General features: G+C 40.5%; 1 protein-coding gene across 1 annotated transcript in view; it reads right to left on the bottom strand.

Moving 5' to 3' along the window:
- lrba (LPS responsive beige-like anchor protein) overlaps window positions 1–14,833 on the bottom strand; it is a 672,999-nt gene that overhangs the window by 530,951 nt on the left and 127,215 nt on the right. Inside the window, exons 25-27 of the mRNA XM_033017677.1 lie at window positions 7,630–7,810; window positions 4,107–4,234; window positions 1,529–1,633 (exon numbers count right to left, since the gene is read on the bottom strand). Of these exons, the coding sequence (XP_032873568.1) occupies window positions 1,529–1,633; window positions 4,107–4,234; window positions 7,630–7,810 (414 nt within the window). The remainder of the gene's footprint in view (window positions 1–1,528; window positions 1,634–4,106; window positions 4,235–7,629; window positions 7,811–14,833) is intronic.

Genomic DNA, 14,833 nt, shown 5'->3' with positions numbered 1-14,833 from the left:
AAACAATTGTCTAGTCTTGCTGAATTGGTGTTTAAATATCAGAAAAGCTAGAGAAACCCAACTGCCAAGTGCCTAAAATGTTGCTGTTATGAAATGACTAAGATACTTATATTAATCATGTTTCTCACTTTGGGTTTCTCCTGCCTTTTGCATATTGTAACCCTTCAGACATCTTTCTGATGACACAATGTAGAGATTTGTGTGGACAAGCTCATAACACAAGAAGTTAATCAATGCACAAGGTAGATCATATATGAGGGTAAACACAGCAGTCTCCCATCACATTTACAAGCAATAGACAATAGAAAATAGGTGCAGGAGTAGGCCATTCGGCCCTTCGAACCAGCACCGCCATTCAATGTGATCATGGCTGATCATCCCCAATCAGTACCCCATTCCTGCCTTCTCCCCATATCCCCTGACTCCGCTATTTTTAAGAGCCCTATCCAGCTCTCTCTTGAAAGTATCCAGAGAACCGGTCTCCACCGCCCTCCGAGGCAGAGAATTCCACAGACTCACAACTCTCTGTGACAAAAAGTGTTTCCTTGTCTCCATTCTAAATGGCTTACTCCTTATTCTTAAACTGTGGCCCCTGATTCTGGACTCCCCCAACAATGGGAACATGTTTCCTACCTCTAGCGTGTCCAAACCCTTAATAATCTTATAAGTTTCAATAAGATTGCCTCTCATCCTTCTAAACTCTAGAGTATACAAGCCCAGCCACTCCATTCTCTCAGCATATGACAGTCCCGCCACCCCGAGAATTAACCTCGTGAACCTACGCTGCACTCCCTCAATAGCAAGAATGTCCTTCCTCAAAATCGGGGACCAAAACTTCACACAATACTCCAGGTGTGGTCTCACAAGGGCCCTATACAACTACAGAAGGACCTCTTTGCTCCCATACTCAACTCCTCTTGTTATAAAGGCCAACATGCCATTCGCTTTATTCACTGCCTGCTGTATCTGCATGCTTACTTTCATTGACTGATGAACAAGGAAACCCAGATCCCATTGTACTTCCCCTTTTCCCAACTTGACACCATTTAGATAGTAATCTGCCTTCCTGTTTTGGCTACCAAAGTGGATAATCTCACATTTAGCCACATTAAACCGCATCTGCCATGCATCTTCCCACTCACCCAACCTGTCCAAGTCAACCTGCATTCTCATAGCATCCTCCTCACGGTTTACACTACCACCAAGCTTTGTGTCATCTGCAAATTTGCTAATGTTACTTTGAATCCCGTCATCTAAATCATTGATGGATATTGTAAATAGCTGCAATCCCAGTACCGAGCCTTGAGGTACCCCACTAGTCACTGCCTGCCATTCTGAAAGGGACCCGTTAATCCCTACTCTTTGTTTCCTGTCTGGCAACCAATTTTCTATCCAAGGCAAGGTTTAGCCTTTAATGGATTAGTGAGGTAATTTATTAAAACAAGCTGCCATCTTCTAATAGGTTTACTGCATTCATTGCTTAAAATGAATTGGCAAAGTAGAATTCAAACAAAAATGGAACACTTACAACATCTCTAAACACGACAGCTCGAAGGCGATTAATATCCATATCTTGCAGCAAGCGGTCAATATCTCTTATTGGTGATATACCTGTTACAGTATCCATATAGCTCTAAAGAAAAAATACAAAGTAGTCAAATAACACCCAGCTCAATACAAGCACATCACAGCTCAAAAAATACTGACCTATTTAAAGCACTGTAAATCAAAGTTACCACACAAAACAATTATACTTTCCCCTTTTTCAAGTATATCCTCAGAGTTACAAACTGGGTGGTGAAGTAGGTTAGAACATTTACATTTCATTTCAGGATTTAGATTTGGATCCAAATAAATGACTGAAGCATTTTGGAGGAGTAATATTTTGAATTCTCTCACTTTGGTCAGGAAAATTATTTAACTGAAATAACTAAAATAAATAATTAAATAAGAATGACTTGGATCACAATGTTGGTGCACCAGGTTTATGGACCCACCAAACCAACTCATCCTGTTCAGCAATTCAATGACATAACAGCTGATATTTTACTTCAATTTCACTTTTATGCATTAATGCAATATCCCATGATCCACTAATATTCAAATCTATTAAACTTGAATGATCTTGGTGACTGGGCTTCCACAGCCTTCTTGGGTAGAGAGTTTCAAACGTTCTGGATGAAGAGCGCTGAATGGCTGACCCCTTAGTTTTAGACAGTGTCCATCCACCCCAGCCAGGGGAATTGTCAAATCTGAATCTACTCTTTCAAGCCACAAGGGAATATTATATATTTCAACAAAATAATCTCTTGTTCTTGTAAACTCAAGAAAGTACAGCCTTAGTATGATAAGTTTTAAACTGCAATTTGAGAGGGAGAAGGTTAAATCAGAAGTGTCAGTGTTGCAGTTGAACAAAGGAGACTATGAAGGCATGAGACAGGAGCTGGCCAAGGTCGACTGGAAAAGGATCCTAGCAGGAATGATGGTGGAACAGTAATGGCAGGAATTTCTGGGCATAATGCTGAAGATGCAGGATCACTTCATTCCAAAGAGGAAGAAAGATTCTAAGGGGAGTAAACATAGAAAATAGGTGCAGGAGTAAGCCATTCGGCCCTTCGAGCCTGCACCGCCATTCAATATGATCATGGCTGATCATCTAACTCAATAAGAGGCAACCGTGGCTGACAAGGGAAGTTAGGGATGGAATTAAACTAAAAGAAAAGGTGTATAACATAACAAAGAGTAGCGGGAAGCCAGAGGATTGGGAAACTTTCAAAGGACAACAGAAGGTAACAAAAAGGGCAATACGGGATGAAAAGATAAAGTACGAGGGTAAGCTGGCCAAGAATATAAAGAATACTAAAGAAGGATAGTAAAAGCTTCTTCAGGTATGTTAAGAGAAAAAGATTAGTAAAGACAAATGTGGGTCCCTTGAAGGCAGAAACAGGTGAAATTATTATGGGGAACAAGGAAATGACAGAAGAGTTGAACAGGTACTTTGGTTCTGTCTTCACTAAGGAAGACACAAACAATCTCTCAGATGTACTTGAGGACAGAGGATCTATGGAGACAGGGGAGCTTAAAGAAATTTGCATTAGGCGAGAAATAGTATTGGGTAGACTGATGGGACTGAAGGCTGATAAATCCCCAGGGCCTGATGGTCTGCATTTCAAGTGGCTCTAGAAATCGTGGACACATTGGTGATCATTTTCCAATGTTCTATGGATTCAGGATCAGTTCCTATGGTTTGAAGGGTAGCTAATGTTATCCCACTTTTCAAGAAAGGAGAGAGAAAACGGGGAATTATAGACCAGTTAGCCTGACATCGGTGATGGGTAAGATGCTGGACTCAATTATTAAAGAAGTAATAACGGCGCATTTGGATAGCAGTGAAAGGATTGGTTCTCCAGAGATGCTGTTTGACCAGCTGAATTACTCCAGCTTTTTTGCGTTTAACTTAGCCTACCTAACCTCTCCTCATTTGATATGCCTGACATTCCAGGAATCAATCTAAATGATCTGATGCATCTGATACACTTACTGATCAGAAAACACACTCAACGGATTCTTAATAAACACCTCTTAGAAGGAAACTAGAGTGTGGTATTTGTGAAACCCAAGAAACTATCAGGGAATCTAGGAATTATACTAAGTATATCAGGCAACTGAACCATCCTATCATCAACTAAAGAGTGGTCCTGATTTATCATCTACTTCATTAGAAACCCTTGGACTCTCTTTTAATTGGACTTTATCTTGCACTAAACATTATTTTGTTTACCCTATATCTGTACACTGTGGACGGCTTGATTCTAATCATGTATCGTCTTTCCACTGACTTAATAGCATGCAACAAAAAAGCTTTTCACTTTTTCACGCTACCACTTTACATGTGACAATAAATTAAACTAAATATACCCAAATATTAAGCACAATTTTTATTGCTTAAATTTTCCATTAGTCATGTCAAATATACTGCAATTTCACTGTGCCTGCAAATGTAAATTTCCTTCATAAATTAAATTTCATATTATCACAATAGTTTTGTACATCAAAAGACTTCAATTTCTCTGGGTTTCCATTCTGCATGTGAATCACACACTTGCCTTGGCTGTTAACTTCCCAGTTCCAAGAAGGCTGTGCATTGCTTTTTGAGTCTTTGTACAATCAGCGCCAGACCTAACACGGCACACTTGCTGACATTCCAAACAGTTTCTGACTGCCACAGCACACACTGCCATTGGAAAGAAAACAAAAAACAGTTTACACACAAATGAACTGACAGAAGACATTATTTAACAACAAATTATCTGAAGAAAATCATTATCGCACAATGAAAAGAAAACTGTTAGAAATTATTGTATTGGCCTCTGATGCTGGCTATTACTCAGGGTAGTCGATGGATAATCTAAGCTCCTTTAATATGTCACTTCCTGTGCCAAGCCCACATGCCAATTCCACACCTTAGATTCTTATTCTTACTGATCAATTCACCAGTCTTCTAAGTCACCTTACATGCATCTCTGTTAAAATTATAATTGAGGACATCCTCAACATTCCATACACTCAATCTAGTTTAGTTCTCATATATTAGTCATATCATAGACATGCAGGAGAGAAATAACAAAGCTCTTGAGAGCATAAGAAGCATTAAGTGTGTTGGCCGCATTATAGAAAAATGCAAAGAGTTATGAAGGAAATAGTTGAAAACATCAAAGTTCATTCTTCCCACAGTTATGCAATTTCAGAGTCATTAGTCTGTTCTCACATGAGGAGCATCTACAATTTAAAAGCTCTGGAAAGAGGATGCTATCCTTGATTCCTGCCTTTGAAGAAAAGACGCGAAGCAGTGTCCAAACTGCTAATCTCCTATGAATTCCTATTCGAGTTCAACTTATCAGGTGTCTTATTCCAAATTAAGGCAAGATACAGGGGCAACAGACATCTTTCAAGTCACTTCAATCAAAATAACGTAACTTAGTAACACAAAAATGGACAATTCTAAAAATGAACATTTTAATGAATGTTCTTATTTAAAAATGCATCAGCCTTCTGTCCTACAGTTCTAGGAACTTTTTGTTAATGGCCTCTTCATGTTGGTTTGCCAATTCAAAACTTTAGTCACAAGTCAGCTTTCACTGATCCTCCCATATCTACCACCCCCTCCAAAGGGCAAATTCTTGCAATGCCCCCATTGATTTATTAATATATTGTAATACCAATTTATCTTATTTTTCCCCAAATTCTGGTTAGATTTACCAGAAACCTAACACGTTTGCCAGCTTTGCAACCTGAATACCAAGAAATAACCTTTAACTCAAAATTACATCTAAACCTCATTCCTATAGTTATTCCTACCGGGTTTTTTAAAAATCCTTACTACTTAGGTTCAGGTCAGGCAACTGAGGGATCCAAAAAAATGTTGTCCTCTATTTTTGTTCTATCCCAAAGAACAATGTAGCCTGCTCACTACTGGCAAAGTACTTTTACCTGTTATTTCTACATATTAGATTTAGGTTAAGGGTTTTATTCAAATATGCCTTTTCATTTCCTTTGCATCCCCTTCTACAGATCACCATAAGTTTGTCGCTACCTCGCAAGTATTTTCATGTTACCGCCACATAACATTAATTATAATAATGCAAACAAATTGATTGTCAGAAATTAAAAAAAACAAAACAGATCTGGCACACTACCATAATATATACTCTAACTAAATGTGACTGACTTGAAATGCACCAAAATACTCTCACTGTTCCTAATGATTCATTCTCTAACATAAGCTTCAATGGTAGGGAGAGAATCAGTCAAACTAAATGTTTAAAATGACAATAATATGTAACAATTTATTTCCATGCATTCAATATATAGTTAATCCAGATTTGTTTTGCTATTTTTTTATACGTCGTATCTGCTGTTTTTAAGTTAAACGACAATCATTTAGATTAATATGACAAAATATACAATGCATTCCTTTTTATACCTTTACTGCTAATGAGGAACAAACATACTTCTTCAATAAGACAAGCAAGGCCTCAGCAGTTTTACATTACATATACATAAACGTTGTTAACTGTACAAAAATTCAAACTACCCAACCACAAGTCAGTCGATAACTCCATTCCATTAGAACATTTACATATTGTTTTAAATTAATCAGATTTGAAATCATCACCTTAATCACTAACACAATATTATTCCTTGAGAGCTGAAGAATCTACCTTATTCTTATATACAGTTCCCTCCATAATGTTTGGGACAAAGACCCATCATTTATTTATTTGCCTCTGTACTCCACAATTTGAGATTTGTAATAGAAAAAAATCACATGATCAAAGTGCACATTGTCAGATTTTATTAAAGACCATTTTTATACATTTTATACATTAATAGACAAAATCTTTGTATATTTATGGGGTGCATGTTACAATAATGTGGAATTACGTTTGTAACTTCCACATGAAAAATCCAACATGTTCAGGACTTTGACGATGTTGAACTGGTAGATTTTGACACTATTGGATGTCATTCCATTTAACATCACAACATTTTTACTTCACTTTTTTAAGATGTACATTATTAAACTAAAATTTTCTGTGAGCCCGACAAGCTAAAATGTAACACGGGAAACAGGACCCCAGTAAGCTGAAAGGATGTGCAGCGAACGTCATTGGGTGAACTAGATACTGAACTGTTAAGATTTCCAAACCGTTCAATGGTGGATTATTAGAATTTTACTGCAGCACACTTAAAATTTATAAATAAATTGGGTAAACTTCTTCAAAATTGTGCAAAACCATCATATATATTACTAAAACTCTCATATTGTTTGCATCTATCTATCTATCTATCTATCTATCTATCTATCTATCTATCTATCTATCTATCTATCAGATAGATAGAGCTCTATCTATCTATCTATCTATCTATCTATCTATCTATCTATCTATCTATCTATCTATCTATCCATCCATCTATCTATCTATCTATGTGAGCCCATGTGATCCTGGAACTACACCAAAACGGTACACGATAGCGCTAAAATATTTGTGCCACCTTACTCACAAGTGTCATGTGGTGGTTTGTGTCAAGTTTCGTTCAGATTGATGCTATATTTTACAAATTATTCATAATTTTTAACTTTAGAAATTCAAGTTTAAGAAAAATTTAGCAGCTAAAATCCTTGCTGGCCCAGCTTGTAACAAAGTTGCAATCGAGGAACACTCAGTCCTTCCAGCAAGTTTTTATCTGAACAGGAGGAGGAGGGGGCAATAGCATTATTTTTTAAAGTCCTCAAAGCAAGAGGAGGGGGAGGCAGTGCTGGGGAATACACCCTTGCACAGTTGAGGGCTATGGGCGAGTGCAGGAATATGGGGGGACGGGTGAGTAGCGGAATATTGCGTTGGGGAACGGGTTGCATTGGGGAACCAGGTCTCCCGTGTGACAGGGACCCAACTGGTTCCAGTTGATCTAGTATCGTTTTAAAATTTCCATGCCTTATGGTGTAATTTACATAATTTAAACCGTCTCATGATAAACAGACAATGCACTGATAAACTGATTGGAAATTAATAAGTTGTAACATTTGAACATCGAAGATACCATTATGGCATTACATAATGTACTCACCCAGACGAAGACACTGCCTTAATATTCCTCCAGAAGACATGTTCTTTTCAGCCTCTATTTCAGTGAAGCTAAGTGAGCTGGCAAAAATCAGCACATCAACAAGACCTATTAGTCTCTGAAGAAAGGTCACGGAGGCTGCAAATGATAGACCTTGAGTTGGTTCAATGTTTTCCAATTCATGCTGTGGAGGTTTCAATTTGAATTATTACAAATCAATTTGAATTAAAGACATTTGTTACGTCTCTGACTCGACTAGCACATTATTAAACTGAACACTATCCACACACCAAACAGGAACAAGTCCTAAGATAGACACAAAATGCTGGAGTAGAAAGACACAAAAATCTGAAGCAGGGCCTCGACCCGAAATGTCACAGTCCTCTTCTCCAGAGATGCTGCCTGATTCACTGAGTTATTCCAGCATGTAGGTGACAATAGTAGAGTCAGAGTCATACAGCAAGAAAGCAGGCCCTTCAGCCCAATGTGCCTATGCTGCTCAAGATGCCCGATCTGCACTCGTCCAACCTGCCCACAAATGGACAATATCCCTCTAAACCTTACATATAAATGTACCTGTCCAAATGTATTTTAAATAATGTTCTAGTACATGCCTCAACTACCTCCTCTGGCAGCTTGTGCTGTATAGCCATCACCCTCTGTGTGTGAAAAAGTTGCCCCCCCAGGTTCTTATTACATTTTTCCCTTCTCACTTTAAACCTACTAGTCGCAGGCCTCCAGTCTGGAAAAATGTCCTCCCACCATCACTCTCTGCTTCCAGCCATGAAGCCAATTCTCTATCCAGTCAGCTAGGTCTCCCTGGATCCAATGCGATCTAACCACCAAGTGCAGCCTATCATGCTGAACCTTATCAAATGCCTTCCTGAAGTCATTACAAAAAAAGTACAGTTTTGAGAATTGGAAAATTATGTATGCATCCTAGCATTAATAAAAATAAATTACCACTTTAGCATTAGAATGCATTTGGTATGTTGTGGAAGTGGGTAAATGAAAACAACAACAAAACCTCATGTTGTACTCAGGGGCTAAAATGAGCTGAACAGTCATGACATGTTCCTGGGTAGGAAGGAACTGCTGATGCTGGTTTAAACTAAAGATAGACACAAAGATCTGAAGCAGGGTCTCGACCCAAAATGTCACAGACCTCTTCTCCAGAGATGCTGCCTGATTCGCTGAGTAACTTGAGCAACAGTCGGCTGAGTTACTCCAGCAACTTCGAATCGGCTGCCCTGCCCGCAGCATGTTCGTTATTTCGACTTTTTTTTTTTTTTAGTTTGTCCAAATGTTTGTTTTATTGTCTCTCGGTACGTCTTATGTGGGGGGTGGTGGGGGAGAAAAGAGAGAAACTGTTTTTCAGTCATTTCCTCGACGGAGAGGCGACTTTTTCCATGTCGCTTCTCCGCCTCCCTCGCGGCCTAACAGCTTGGATTGGAGCGGCCTTTCCCGGAGTCGGGCCCAGAGCTTCAGCAGCGGGCGCAGCGTGGACTTTTCTATCGCGGAGTGGGGCGAACCCTTGCCGGGGTCGCTCGAAAAGAGTGCTCCGATCGCTGGCCTGGTGACTTTCGCATAATTGGACTGTGGTCTGCGGACCTTCTAGCCGCGGGCGTGGCGTAGAGTTACCTCCGGAGCCCGGGATCCCTTGCCGGGGATCGCCGGAGAAGAGCTCCGATCGCCAGCATGCGGCCTATCACGTCCTGAAGCCGCGGTCTCCGATAAGAAAATGGCCTATTCATGCACTCCAAGAGTGTGTTCGACCGTCACAACGTCGGAGTTTCAATCATCCTGATGAGAGGGCTTGTACATCGGGCCGTCAGTAGCGGCGACTACGGAGGGTTCTTGGCCCCGACCACGGATGAACAAAGGAGGAGGACTGACTGAACTTTGTTGCCTTCCACCACAGTGAAGAATGCTGTGGTGGATGTTTATGTTAAATTCTATTGTGTATTTCAATACACAATACACAATACAATTTATTTGTCACTTGAACCTCATAGAGGCTCAAATGAAATGTTGTTTCTGCAGTCATACACACATGAAAAAAAAGACCCAAGACACAACACAATTTACACAGACATCCATCACAGCGCATCTCCTCCTCGCTGTGATGGAAGGCAAAAAAACTTATCTCTCCCCTGCACTCCCCATTCCCCTCCCGATGTCAGAGTCAAAGCCCCCGGCAAGTGATGGCAATTGTCCCGCGGCCATTAAAGCCACGCCGGGCGATGCAAGGCCACGCTCCGGGTCTTGTTGTTGGAGCCCCCGGCGGGCTCTAGCAAAGTCCCGCAGCCATGTAAAGCCGCGCCGGGCGGTGATGTAAGGCCCCGCTCCAGGCACTCCTCGACCCCGCGACTCGGGCGGGAGAAGTCGCCGTTGCGGAAGCCCCGAAAAGCGGTCTCCCACCAGGGACCCGCGGGCTCCCGATATTACTGTCTGCCAGACCTGCGGTAAGCCTCCGAATCTCCGGGGGTCGGGTCACAGCAGCGCGCCACCACCGCTCCTCCCGCTCCGGACTCGGCCAGCTCCATGATGGTGAGTAGCTCCGCAGCTCCGTGACTGGAGCCCCAGGACGCTCCTGCTGGAGGCCGCTCCACGTTGCAGCCCCAACGACAACGGAGACCCGACAGGGAAAAGGTCGGGTTCTCCGTGCAGGGGAAAGATTTTAAAAGTTTTGTGTGTTCTTTTATCAACTGTATCGCTTTATAGCAAATTTATTTCACTGTACCTTAGTTGGTTATTTAAACTTTGAACTTTGTACATCCTTTAAATTCCTAAGATCTATTCCTGGGAATTTGTCGCTCTTCACAACCATAATATTAATTTCCATATTGAACATTTGGTTAATTTAACGTTTGGGATTTAAAAACTATTACAAGAGAAGTCTACAGGATTAATCACAAATAAATATTTGGTTGTGATAAAGAACTAACTTAACAACCAAACAATATATTTAATATGCTAAATGGGATAAACAATTTGATTAACATTTAACTCATAGAGTAAAATAATGCGGGGAAACAGGAGATGTGTTGCTGTTACAATATGTGGGAACTTATGCATATTTTTGTCCAAGATGACTATATCTGTAGCACAAAGAACATTGTGTTGAGAGGCTAGAGACCAAGATGCAGAACATAGTGAGATGTCATGAATCAAGAAAGTTATCTGGAGTATTTGCCTTTTGAATTATTGTACTCCAAAGAATAAAGTCTTTGGAAATGATTCATGGTCAAGGACCGTAGGACATATATAACCATATAACAATTACAGCACGGAAACAGGCCATCTCGACCCTTCTAGTCCGTGCCGAACACGTATTCTCCCCTAGTCCCATATACCTGCGCTCAGACCATAACCCTCCATTCCTTTCCCGTCCATATAACTATCCAATTTATTTTTAAATGATAAAAACGAACCTGCCTCCACCACCTTCACTGGAAGCTCATTCCACACAGCCACCACTCTCTGAGTAAAGAAGTTCCCCCTCATGTTACCCCTAAACTTCAGTCCCTTAATTCTCAAGTCATGTCCCCTTGTTTGAATCTTCCCTACTCTCAGTGGGAAAAGCTTATCCACGTCAACTCTGTCTATCCCTCTCATCATTTTAAAGACCTCTATCAAGTCCCCCCTTAACCTTCTGCGCTCCAAAGAATAAAGCCCTAACTTGTTCAACCTTTCTCTGTAACTTAGTTGCTGAAATCCAGGCAACATTCTAGTAAATCTCCTCTGTACTCTCTCTATTTTGTTGACATCCTTCCTATAATTAGGCGACCAAAATTGTACACCATACTCCAGAATTGGCCTCACCAATGCCTTGTACAATTTAACATTACATCCCAACTTCTATACTCAATGCTCTGATTTATAAAGGCCAGCACACCAAAAGCTTTCTTTACCACCCTATCTACATGAGATTCCACTTTCAGGGAACTGTGCACAGTTATTCCCAGATCCCTCTGTTCACCTGCATTCTTCAATTCCCTACCATTTACCATGTACGTCCTATTTTGATTTGTCCTGCCAAGATGTAGCACCTCACACTTATCAGCATTAAACTCCATCTGCCATCTTTCAGCCCACTCTTCCAACTGGCATAAATCTCTCTGTAGACTTTGAAAATCTACTTCATTATCCACAACCCCACCTATCGTAGTATCATCTGCATACTTACTAATCCAATTTACCACACCATCATCCAGATCATTGATGTACATGACAAACAACAGTGGACCCAACACAGATCCCTGTGGCACCCCACTAGTCCCTGGCCTCCAACCTGACAAACAACCATCCACCATTACTCTCTGGCATCTCCCATTCAGCCACTGTTGAATCCATCTTGCTACTCCACCATTAATACCCAACCATTGAACCTTCTTAACCAACCTTCCATGAGGAACCTTGTCAAAGGCCTTACTGAAGTCCATATATACAACATCCACTGCTTTACCCTCATCAATTTCCCAAGTAACCTCTTCAAAAAATTCAAGAAGATTAGTCAAACATGACCTTCCAGGCACAAATCCATGTTGACTGTTCCTAATCAGACCCTGTTTATCCAGATGCTTATATGTATTATCTCTAAGTATCCTTTCCATTAATTTGCCCACCACTGACGTCAAACTAACAGGTCTATAATTGCTTGGTTTACTCTTAGACCCCTTTTTAAACAATGGAACAACATGCGCAGTACGCCAATCCTCCGGCACTATTCCCGTTTCTAATGACATTTGAAATATTTCTGTCATAGCCCCTGCTATTTCTACACTAACTTCCCTCAATGTCCTAGGGAATATCCTGTCCGGACCTGGAGACTTATCCACTTTTATATTTCTCAAAAGTGTCAGTATTTCCTCTTCTTTGAATCTCGTAGTTTCCATAGCTACTCTACTTGTTTCCCTTACCTCACATAACATGACAGCAAGTGAGGTGGGTATGGAGATCCAAATGACAATATAACTGGAGCATCAGCTCCTGCAGTTGTCCAACAGCTTTGAGGCTCTTGCATCGCTTGGGGTAATGGGTGGATGCAATGGAGAAGATACAAAGGCTAACCATAGAAAAAGAGGCAGTTGTAATGCAATATTCTAAAGATTCCATTAGTGCAGTAACGAGGGAAGATATCCCAGAAGTCTCTTAAAACATTGCCATGTGGGTCAAACTCAGGAGCAAAAAGTGGGTGATCATTTCGCTAGCAGTGGATTACAGGCTTAACGGCAGCAGGAGACTGACAAGCAGATACGTAGAGAGCCTCAAGAGTAATACGATTACAATCGTAAGATATCGCAACTATTCTAATAGTAGGTTATGTCATCAGTGATAGTAGAATTAGTGCATTCGGCCCATCAAGTCTACTCCGCCATTCATTCATTGCTGATCTATCTGTCCCTCCTAACCCCATTCTCCTGCCTTCACCCCACACCTGTACTAATCAAGAATCCATATATCTCTGCCTTAAGAATATCCATTGACTTGGCCTTCACAGCCTTCTGTGGCAAATAATTCAACAGATTCTCCACCCTCTGACTGAAGAAATATCTCATCTCTTTCTTAAAATAACATCCTTTAATTCTGAGGCTATGGCGTCTAGTCCTAGACCAGGGGTGGGGAACCTTTTCATGTTGGAATGCCGCATCCAAGAAACTTCAATTAGATACAATTCAAAATGTACACTATTTTGTAACAATTTGACTACTGTGTACTAACTTCAAGAAAATGAAAAAAAAATTGTTAATTCTAAAGTTAATTAACCTTTTAATGAGTTTGTTGTGACTGCTTTTTGTGGGGGGAAAAATTATCACTTATGACAAATTTGAATATTTGGTTGCAACATGGAGGTACGCAGTTTCAGCTTATCTTCTAGATGGGTATCCGTCATTTGTGACCTTAAGGGCGTCTTGATTTGGGTTAGGTAGGAGAATGTAGATTCACAGCAATAAGTGGTTGAAAAGCAGGATAGCATTTTTCTTGCATGTCAAAGTTAACGTACATTCTAGAGTCGCATTAGAACTAAATCATGAGCATAACAGGTGTTAAAATAGCCCTCATGACTTACTAATGTTTTAATTGTGGCCATCAGTCGGGGAGGATTATTTCGTTGAATCTTCTTTTACTCTTTGGTATTTTAAATACGTTCATTTTAAGATTAAAATAAAAATAATAAAAGACGAACAAAAACATATTAATAAAAATAAAAGGATTTGTTCTACAAAATTTGGATTCATTCAAAAGGCCGCACTTAATGGCCTAGAAGCTATTACTTAAATAGATTGACTACAGAATGGACAGTAATGGACTAATCTTGGAAATATATCTGGGCAAGTGGTTGAAATGTCAGTAGAAGAGCATTTTCAGCTAGTTTTAAGTTGGTTATGGAAAGGAATAAGGATGGTCAGGGAAAAGTCAGGAGGCAGAAGCTAGTGGTGTGGCTTTTACTAAGGACAAGGTGCTTGGGAATCTGAAAAGTCTGAAGGTGGATAAGTCACCTGGACCAGCAGACCACATCCCAGGGTTCTGAAAGAGGTTGCTTTAGAGATTGGGGAGGCATTAGTGTTAATCTTTCAAGAATCACTCGAGTCAGGAGTGGTTCCAGAAGATTGGAAAATTGCAAATGTTACTCCGCTGTTCAAGGGAGGAAGTAGAAGAGGGGAAACTATAGATTGGTTTTGTGAAGGGAAGGGAAATCTTGCTGACGAATTTGTTGTAAGTCTTAGAGGAAGTAAATAGCAGGATAGACTGGAGTATAAAAAACAGGAGTGTAATGCTGAGGTTTTATAAGGCACTGGTCAGACCGCATTTGGAGTATTGTGAGCAGTTTTGGGCCCCATATCCAACAAAGGATGTGCTGGCATTGGAAGGGGTCCAGAGGAAGTTTACAACAATGATCCCAGGGATGATTGGGTTAATGCATGATGAGCATCTGACAGCACTGGGCCTTTACTCACTGGAGTTTAGAAGGATGAGGGGACACCTCATTGAAACTTACCGAATGATGAAAGGCCTGGATAGAGTGGATGCAGAGAGGATGTTTCCACGTGGGAGAGTCTAGGACCAGAGGCCATTGCCTCAGAATAAAAGGACACGCCTTTACCAAGAACTACAAGAGTTCTACATCCCTCTCTGGAGCAGTCATACAAATAGAACACTGATAAAATCACACCTTACCAAATAGATTAAGGATTTAATTAGA

Source organism: Amblyraja radiata, chromosome 1 (assembly GCF_010909765.2).
Source record: "Amblyraja radiata isolate CabotCenter1 chromosome 1, sAmbRad1.1.pri, whole genome shotgun sequence".
Taxonomy (NCBI): Eukaryota; Metazoa; Chordata; class Chondrichthyes; order Rajiformes; family Rajidae; genus Amblyraja; species Amblyraja radiata.
Note: the sequence above shows the minus strand (reverse complement) of the source record. Positions and strands in the feature narration are given on the sequence as shown.